This window comes from Sorex fumeus, unplaced genomic scaffold, assembly GCF_029834395.1.
Source record: "Sorex fumeus unplaced genomic scaffold, SorFum_2.1 ptg000009l, whole genome shotgun sequence".
In the NCBI taxonomy this organism is placed as follows: domain Eukaryota; kingdom Metazoa; phylum Chordata; class Mammalia; order Eulipotyphla; family Soricidae; genus Sorex; species Sorex fumeus.
In genome coordinates this window covers 28,966,446-28,975,320 of record NW_026606066.1, presented here as the reverse complement: position 1 = coordinate 28,975,320, position 8,875 = coordinate 28,966,446, and the positions used below count along the sequence as shown (strand labels likewise).

Sequence of the window (8,875 nt, the reverse complement as noted above, 5' to 3'; positions counted from 1 at the left end):
TCTTTTCCGGCTTTGCTGGAAGGCCCTGAAAGAGAACACTCAAGAGGGTAGAACCCCCGTGCCAGGGCCGACTCGCGGCCGTCAGCCTTCCCGGTCCGGCCGCAGCTTCCCGGGCAGGGCGGCTCCGCGTGATTCCCATTTAGTGTCCCGCAAGTGGACTCCAGAGACAGCCTAGGAAATGGTGGGATTCTTGGGCCCTTTCTTCCGGATTTTTTTTTCTTGCCTCCGGGGTTAAGGCCAGGCAGCCTTGAATCTGAGGCAAATGCCCATTGTCACTCCCAAATCCATGGTACAAAGCCTGGGAAGCCTGGCTGGAAGCGAGACAGACAAAGGCTGCGGCGCGCAACGGGCCAAAGGATCTAGTTAGTACCGCACTCTAGCAGTTGCCTCGCGCTGCCTTCAAGGGCTGCGGGCCCAATTCATGCCCCGCAAATCAAGTGTGGGGGTGGGGGTTGGTAAGGCTGCTTGTGGCCTGATTGATTGTTTTTGCCCAGGGTTCTCTGATTTTGTTCCAGGGGAGCTGCCTTTCCCTGTAGCATGGGTTTTCCTCAAGATATTACCCCCTTGTTAGCTGTCACTGGTGTTCCCACACGGTAGAAAAAGGGGTGAGGTGAAAATTGCCCTCCTGCTTAGGCCCAACCAGTGGAAATCTGGGGCAAATCTCCAATAGTGGTCCAGACCTAGAAAACTGGGGGAGTCCCCAGAAAGCAGCTCCCCTCAAGGTTCTATCTTGGAACGTGGGGCCATTCTTGGTTTTCAAGAGGAAGTGTAAAATTTCAGTATCAATTCTGAGTCTCCCTAAGAAAGATTCTTATGCCTAGGGCCCTCCAGCCCGTTGTGTTTAGTGGGAAGGGAAGAAAACAACTGAAAAGGACATATTTCCCGAGGCGGCTTCAAGCCATGGAAGAACCTTTAAAACCGCCATACCTTCTGGGGAAACGAATTCTCTGTCAGACCCCCGCCCCTGAAGCCTTGTCTCTCTTCTCTCATCTTGACACCCAAGTGCAGATAATCCTGCACTGTCTATACCCGTGGAAGCTGACTGGAATTTTCTGAGTCCTGGATGGAAGAAGATTGCACATTGGATTTCTTGAGGAAGTCATATTCATTCGTAAATTCTCTTTCACTCAACCTGCCTATACTTTCTTGTTCCTAAACAATGTCTCTGGCCAACATTTTGTAATCAGAGGAAAGATTAACTGGGAGGTGGGGTATCTTTTCTCCCTGCAACAAAAATTTCATGCGGGCCACTGCAAGGTTTCTGAGCACAATAAAGTCCTTCCACAAGAAAGCCAGGACAAAGTGGGATGGGAACACTCACCCATCCTTGGGTTCGCTGGAGCCTGGCTGTCTTGCTCTTGGGGTGGGGTGGGTTCGAGGGAAAGGGGAGCAGAATTGGAGGCGATGCAGTGCTAAGCTGCTGCTTGTCTTGGCTCCTGCACTGGAGGCCCGGCAGCTTCCAGGTGGGTCAGGCTGGTTTTCCACCTAGCCCCTGACGATGGTGCGACAGCTAGAAATCATCATGACCCCACTGAAAACATTAAAAAATAACATCCAAAACTAAGGAGAGGAACACACATACTTCACGGGGGAGCTTTGAGGGAAAAGCAGCAGGGCACAGGTTTACTTACCGGGTTCTGACTACAGGGAAACAAACACCCACTGCAAGTTCAATGATGGGAGATGGGGGGAGGATGTCCCTTCTTTCCAACTATGAAAGTGGCGCACCCAGGCTGCCTTCTCACTCATCCCACCACTGTCAAATTTTAGCTACCAGAGGCCTCACCCAGTTTTCCTCTCCCATCTTCCGTCCCAGGCTTTCTCTCATCCTCCACCTTCCCAACTTCCCCAAGCAAGCAATTTAAAAGGAAGATAATTTTACCAAATATTTGCATTCCAGATTCATTTTGTTTTTCCCTTTCAGAAAGCAGAGGGAACGAACTCATTTCCAGAGTTTATTGCATTATACATGCGACCAGTACATGCAGAGAAAGGACAGGTTGCCGTTGCAATTCTACCAAACCACAGATGCACCACGAGGCAAAGGCTACAAGGCATAAGTAGTCAAGATTCCATCTCACCAAGGACAATTGCTAAATTCATTTGCAAAAAGATACATTATAATGTGCTTTGTTCAGGTCCCCCTCCCCCCAAAGCTTGTGGGTTTTCTTAGAAACTTTTAAATATATATGTAATTTAAGTACTTTTAAGTACTGGATGTACTCAAAGCTCCATGAACTCATGGACTAACCACACACGCACAGACCTTTTGTGTTAGGAAAAAACATGAAAAAGTCACATTGCTGGATGGAAGAATGGATAGATGGATGCTCTACAGTTCCAATAAGTTAAGACCCAAATGCGAAAATGCGCAGTAATAGTTACCCTGCATTACGATGAAAAAAATAATAAATTACACGTGCTAGATTTTTAATATATATATACTCATAGGGATTACAGATCACTTGCAGCACAAACAGAATGACCCCAAAGTCACATTCTAGCAGGAAAACAAAAAACAAAAAACAAAGAGCAATGAAGGTTTTGTCGCCCGCTTTCCCAGTCCTCCATCACTCGGTCCTGGAACGCGGTGCCCGTTCCTGGGTCTTGGCCTCTGCTGGGCCTTGGACCTAAGAGAAGGTGAGGTTGGCGGTCAGTTCTCGAATCCGGTTCTCTCGGCTCATCTTCTTAAGTTTCATCCGGCGGTTTTGAAACCAAATCTTGACCTGCCTGTCGGTGAGGTTAACGCTCTTACTGATCTCTAGGCGGCGCTCGCGGGTGAGGTACATATTGAATAAGAACTCTTTTTCTAATTCCAGCGTTTGGTGCTTAGTGTAAGGGCACCTCTTCTTTCTGCCACTCTTTGCAGTGAGCCAATTGCTGGTTGGAGTATCAGACTTGATTTCCTCTAACAAAATTAAAAGGAGAAGAAGAAAAAAATCAAGAATTTTTTTTTTCTCTCAGACTGTTCAAATGTACACTTGGCAATGACCCCGCTGGCAGCCAGGCCACTTTGGGAAAATGTGGTATTAAACATCACTCACAAGAGCTAGAACCTGGAAAGGGTTTGTCACTGATGCCAGATTAGTTTAAATGCCCAAAATGACAAGATGAGTGGTAGGTATTTTCACCCTGTCTCAAGACTGACTCACTCTCTCTCTCTCTCTCTCTCTCTCTCTCTCTCTCTCTCTCTCCCCCCTTCTCTCACGCGTGCACACAAACACAGACACACACACACAAACTTTCTTACCTGTACAAAATACCAATACAACAGTAAACTTTTAAGATCTCCTCAGCAATATTCTAAGTGTTCAACTCATAACAGGCACAGTCTGGACCCGCCAACCGCCCATCCCCAATCCGTTCCTGGGCTCCCAAGTCTGCCACTTCTTCCCTATTTCTGGGCAGTCGGGGAGCCCCATCAGCAGGTTTACAGGTGCCTATTATCTTTCAAAAGATGACCTGGGAACCAAGTGCACTTTCTCCACCCTGCCTGCTCATTGTTGTAGCCCCCAGAATTTTCTCTGTGTTCTCATGCATTCAGGTCCTGCACAAAAGCCTTTCCTCAGATGTAGATTCTCCATGGTTTACCTCTGGGTCCTGGGAGAGAAGCTCAGGGCAAGGTTCCCTTTGAGAAAGCCAGAGCCTCCTGCTCTTTGCCCTAGCCCACCCAGAGGATGGCCCGGCCTGGTGAGCCAGGAAGGTTCCTTTCCTTACGCTTCTGTCCCCTTTTCAAACAGATTGCAAAGCCTGCCCCCACATTTCCCAGACAAAGCCAAGGTTACCTAAACCTCTCAACAGCAGGGAGCCCCATTCCCTGGCCTCCAGCGCCCCGGCAGACCAGCAATCTCATGCCCTCCCTTGCCACCCCCAAGCTCGCAGGATGCGGGGTACATACACTTGAACGCCAACATAGTGTCTTGGACCTCCATAAAAATCACCATTGGATGAAAAGCAATACTGGGACTGTACATCTGAGCGGGAGAGAGGAGGTTCTAGGGCCGTGTTTACAAGCCGCAGGTCTCATTTGCACTCTTTTGTTGCATTTCGGGTCTAGCTCAGGAAAAAAATAAAGCCCGCGAGCCCTTCCTCTGCCCAGGCGCCATCGGCGTGGGGCCAGCACTAGCCAGGCGGGTCAGGGCCACTGGGGATAAGCGGGGGTTCATCTCAGCATTGAGATTACCCCTGGAAAAGCCGGGAGGAACAGCACCTGCCAGGCGGGCCCCACCTCGGGCACCTAGTCGCTCCCTCTCGGCCGGGATCCCAGGCTGCACACCCCGCTGGGGTGGCAACTCTGCTCTTACCGACCTTTGCTTTCCTTCTCCTGTACTTCTGGACTCGACACGGAGACCTCGGCCAGGCAGCTCCTCTCTTCTGGAAGGCCGCCCTTGGCCTCGGGGCTCTCCACCTGGGAGACTTTGGCGGGCTCCTGGCCTCCCGCCGGCTCGTTCATCTTCTTCTCCATCTGCAGTTGGGCAGCCGAGAGCTGCGGCTTGGCCGCGCCGCGAGGGTTGAGCTGGAGCATAACTGTGGAGCTGCCTTCGGGGCTGTTATTGTACTCTTGGGTTTTCCCGGTGGCGTAGGTCTGACTCAGTCTAAAATATCCAGGGACAGGAACCTCGGGGTTCTCAACGGGACAGGACTCAGGGACCAGCCTCTGGTACGAAGGGACCTCGGCCGAAATGAGTTTGTTGCGCTTATCAGAATACATGCAGCAATTGGATTCTTCCTTAATGTTGGTGGTGAAGGAGCAAGTGGGCACTTGCTGTGTAACAGGTTGTTCTATTCGACAAGATCTGTTCGGGTCTGTCCAACTGTCTACTTGAGGTATATAAGGATGCACATTCATACCCATATTTTGGTGGTTCACTTCTCTTTTGGCCAGAGACGGGAGCAGTCCACAGGTTTGCATTCCATAGGTCCCCATGTCTGCGCTAGGTGGTGGCATGTACATGCTGGCGCTGCTCGAATAAAAACTGTCACTCCTGCAGGCACTGATCAAGGAATCTACTAAAAAAGTATTAGCAGCAGGAGAGCTGTTGGGAAAGGACATTTTGGGGAGGAATTTGAAGAAGAGAGATTGTGTCCTTTGTAGGCTGACATCTCTAGGAAAACATTCCCCGTGTAATTGTGGATGCCTCTGCCGACCACATGACAACCAAGCCAATGAGATTTGAAAATGGCCTTGAGCCGCAGCCTCCTCGCAGGTCACGTGCTGCAGAGCCCGGCCGGCCGGCGGCGTAAGCGCGGACAACAGCGACATCTACTATGCGCCCGCGATAGTGCGCTGGGACCAACGGCCCCGCGCTCCGCCGCCCGCCGGCCTCCCGGGGCTCGCGCGGCCGCCGCCCTGGTCGCCCGGCGCCGCCAGCGGAAGGCCGGGCTCGGCCTCAGGGGCGTCCGGGAAGGGGGCACCCCCGCGCGGGACTGCCGCTGCCCGCGACGACGGCACACAGAAGCACTCCCCGCACACACCCCGCAGCGCGCGCCCCGAGAGGAGCGGGGCCCGGGCGGGGGTTGGGGACCCAGGCTGGCTAAGGTGGTCCCGAGCAGCCTGGGAAGGTGAGTCGGATTCCCCCGGCTCGGAGACATCCGACCTTAGGCACCCCGAGGAAGAAACAAAAAATCCCACGGGGGGGAAAGAAAAAACAAGCAAGCAAGCAAGCAAGCAAACAAACAAACAAACAAAAAACACCGAGCGACCGAGGTATTGGGGCAGCGGTGAAGGGCCGCCAGGGCAGAGAGGCCACGCAGCCGGCCTCCCGCCAGCGCCGAGAACCAGTCGGCGGCGCGCGGTCCCCGCCTGCGGCCCGCGACCCGCGGCGCGCACCCCGGTGGGCACCCCAGTCATTTGAGATCTCGGAGGGCTGGGTCGCCGCGGGGTTTCAGCTCGGAGACAATTCTCCAGCCGCGCGCTGTCCGCGAATGCGGCCAACGGGCTCCCAGCGGGAGAACTAAATCCAGGTTTCACTCCGCACACACCCCGATAACAGAGGGCCAAGAGGAAGGCTGACCGGGAGACTGAAAAGATTTTATTTCTCGAGGAAAGAATCGCTCTCAAACTCCAGAAGTTTTCGAAAACTGACCGACTAGGCGAGGCAGGAGAGAGAGAGAGATGCAAAGGTGTCATTTGGATCTTCTACAAAGAAAAATATGTTTTCCTTTTATGGATTTTGTAAAAGCATTGGTTTCTGACAAGTGCAAGGTACAAAAGGTTGTGGAATTTATTAATACATATTAAGAAGAATCAGGGCGATCAATAAAATTCTCATCTACATTCTTGGGCTACTTGGTAATTTTCTTGCTTCTGAAGGTTTTTAAAGAGTTATACCCGCTGTTGCCACACACGGGGAGATATTTTATTAACAAATCAATCGAGACTTTGTAAAGGATAAGATTAATAGTTAAGATTTAGCATAATGGCGTTCGCTTTATGAATTATTGAAAATTATACTATTGATTTTTCCCCTCCGCTACTAACCAAGAAGGTCAATTTTTGTTTTAACACAAATCGTCAAATATTAAAAGCTATACTTTTTGTCAGAAGTTGAGTTTTATAGTTTTGGACAATTCCTAAAGTTATTTGACAAGGTTTGGCTTAGGCTTGGCGGGGGAGGGAAGGAGGAGGTGAGGGGAAATCCCAGTCTTGTGTTTCCTTTAGTGAGGGAAAGTTCTACAAAGGGTTTGGTCTGGGGTTGTGGTCAAGCTCATTAAAGAACCACCACCATCACCACCATGGAAACTCAGAGTTTTATGAGAAACTTCAACAACTTCCTCCCTAGTTCTTCGCTGGCAGGCAGAGCTCCAGCCCTGCAGAAGCCCTGGCCTCCAGCAGCAGCGGGGCGCTTTAACCTTGATTTCCAGAGACTTGCCTTGGGCGAGGGGCCCTACCAGAGTGCTGGAGCAGTCGACCAGCTGCCCTGAACCCCTTCCCTGAATCCAAGAATGGAAAAGGGCCCAGAAATTCTGTTCACAAACCAGCTTTTGCTGTAAAGGCACTGGTCTTTTTCTTCCCAGTCACCCTGTCACGGGCTGGCCTTGGATTTCAGACTCAGAGGCTGAACTTGTGAGTAAATTGCATTCCGCCTCAGCAGAACCTGTCTTTGGGGCCCTTGCTCATTAAAGCGCCTCCGCTTTTGGGGAGGACCTAGTAGCCAGCTCCCTGAATTCTTCACAAAAATCTTTGCCAACAAACCTTTTGTCTCCCCTCCACAACCCTCCCCAAAAGGAATCTCCCCTAGCCTGATGGAGACAGACACTAAACATTATTTTCGGCCTTGGGACTACTTTGCCTGTCCTTTCGAAGTACCCTCGCCCAAACAATAACCCCTTTTAAAAAACTCCGTGGTGGCAATGAGACAGACCTTTTAAACCTTTACGCAGCTGTTCAAATACAACATCATTGTCAGGTTAAAAGCCCGGCGCCTCTAACTGCTTGGCCCGCAGGATACCGCCGCATAGCGGAGGTTTAAACATTACCTTTCAGCAGGGGTGGCTGTTTCTAAGCTTGGATAAAGGGGGGATAAGAAGGCAGGCAAGGAATAGAAAGGCAGGCAACAAAAAATTTGCTGAGATCTTGTTCAAAATTAATAGTCACTGAAAGAACCCCGAAAATTGTTTTCCCCCCCAAGGTGGTGGTCATGGTTCTAGTCACCGCAAAGCATGCCCAAGAGCTAGACAAAATGCCCGCTGCACACACTCTTGCCGGGCGCCTGGGCGCCAGCCTGGCGCTCCAAAAGCGCCAGCCTTTTGCCTGTCGGCCAGGAGAGCTGCCGGAGACGGGTGCTTTAATTTTCCCTGGCCCACGCGTGCACGCGGCAAGACTGTTCAATCTAATCTGGAATTTAATGCCCATCAAATGCCCTTTCGTAATTTTTATTTATATATGTGAAGAAAACATTCAGGCCAAAACAAGTGGCTCCTCTCAGAGAGGTCAGGTCTGCGGTGAGCCACACACACCAGACAGAGGAGATCTTGGGAATCTGGGGGGCTTTCTGTTTCAGTTCCTGGTAGTGTACAGCACAAAATCACCCCGACTGGATTTTGGTTTAATACATCTTCTTTACCAGCAGGAAAAAATATGTGTGCATCAGATAGAATTTTGAATCTGTTATCATAAAATTCCACTTTTTCCTTTTTCAAATTTCTGTCTTCGGAGAGCTGTTTAAGGCCAGTGATTCATGGATTTTTTTAAAAATAAAAATCAAGCAAAACAGAAATAATACAAGACCGAGACCAGCTTATGTAGGGGGAGAAATTCGCCCTTAAGATGAAGGAAATGTAATGAAATGGCAGTGGCTTTAAAGGCCACCTTTTATTTTGCTTACGAGTATTTAATGTAGCTGTATAGTTGCTGTTTTCGATCATCTTTAGATCAGTTGAAGCAGTTACCATTAATAATAAATCAATATTGCCCCATAAACGAGATGAATACCCATATTTGTACCAAGATACCCTTCTCCTCGGCATAGTTCTTTCTCGAGAAAAATCAAAAGAGTCGCTTCAGCAAGAAATTAGCATTTGTATTTGTAATCAAGATGTGACTTACATCTAGCTCTCCTGTCTCTGGAAAGGTCTGCAACTCAGGCCTGTAATGGACCTGTATGCTCCTGAGTTTGCCTTGAATTAGAGATCTGGGTGGCCTCGGAAATGTGTCATTCTGGGGGGCAGAGCCGATAGGGACCCATCGTAAAAGCTGCTTCCCAGGGACACCCCTCCTAACTGCACAAAATCAAGGGGCAAGTGGGGGATCTGGACAAGATGCCTGTGACTTGAGGAACTGGTCTATGAGATGTGCAGAACGGCTGGCAGCCAAAGAGACATTTTCCACTGTCAACACAAAAGACTCCTATTTCCAGTATTTCCCCTACACTCA

At 50.1% G+C, this 8,875-nt stretch overlaps 1 protein-coding gene across 1 annotated transcript; it reads right to left on the bottom strand.

The window, feature by feature from the left end:
• Positions 1-2,630: 2,630 nt before the first annotated feature.
• On the bottom strand, positions 2,631-5,263 carry HOXD10 (homeobox D10). The gene is made up of 2 exons (XM_056110403.1): positions 4,309-5,263; positions 2,631-2,908 (listed from the first exon to the last, which is right to left on the bottom strand). Exons 1-2 carry the CDS (start codon positions 5,261-5,263, stop codon positions 2,631-2,633), a joined length of 1,233 nt encoding a protein of 410 aa, XP_055966378.1.
• Between the last annotated feature and the right edge of the window lie 3,612 nt (positions 5,264-8,875).

Bases quoted from the DNA above. Each gene is read 5' to 3' on its own strand.
- HOXD10 (XM_056110403.1), bottom strand. From the start codon at position 5,263: ATGTCGCTGTTGTCCGCGCTTACGCCGCCGGCCGGCCGGGCTCTGCAG. The intron at 2,909-4,308 runs GTCGGTAAGAGC...TAATTTTGTTAG, and splicing joins ACAGGAGAAGGAAAGCAAAG to AGGAAATCAAGTCTGATACT.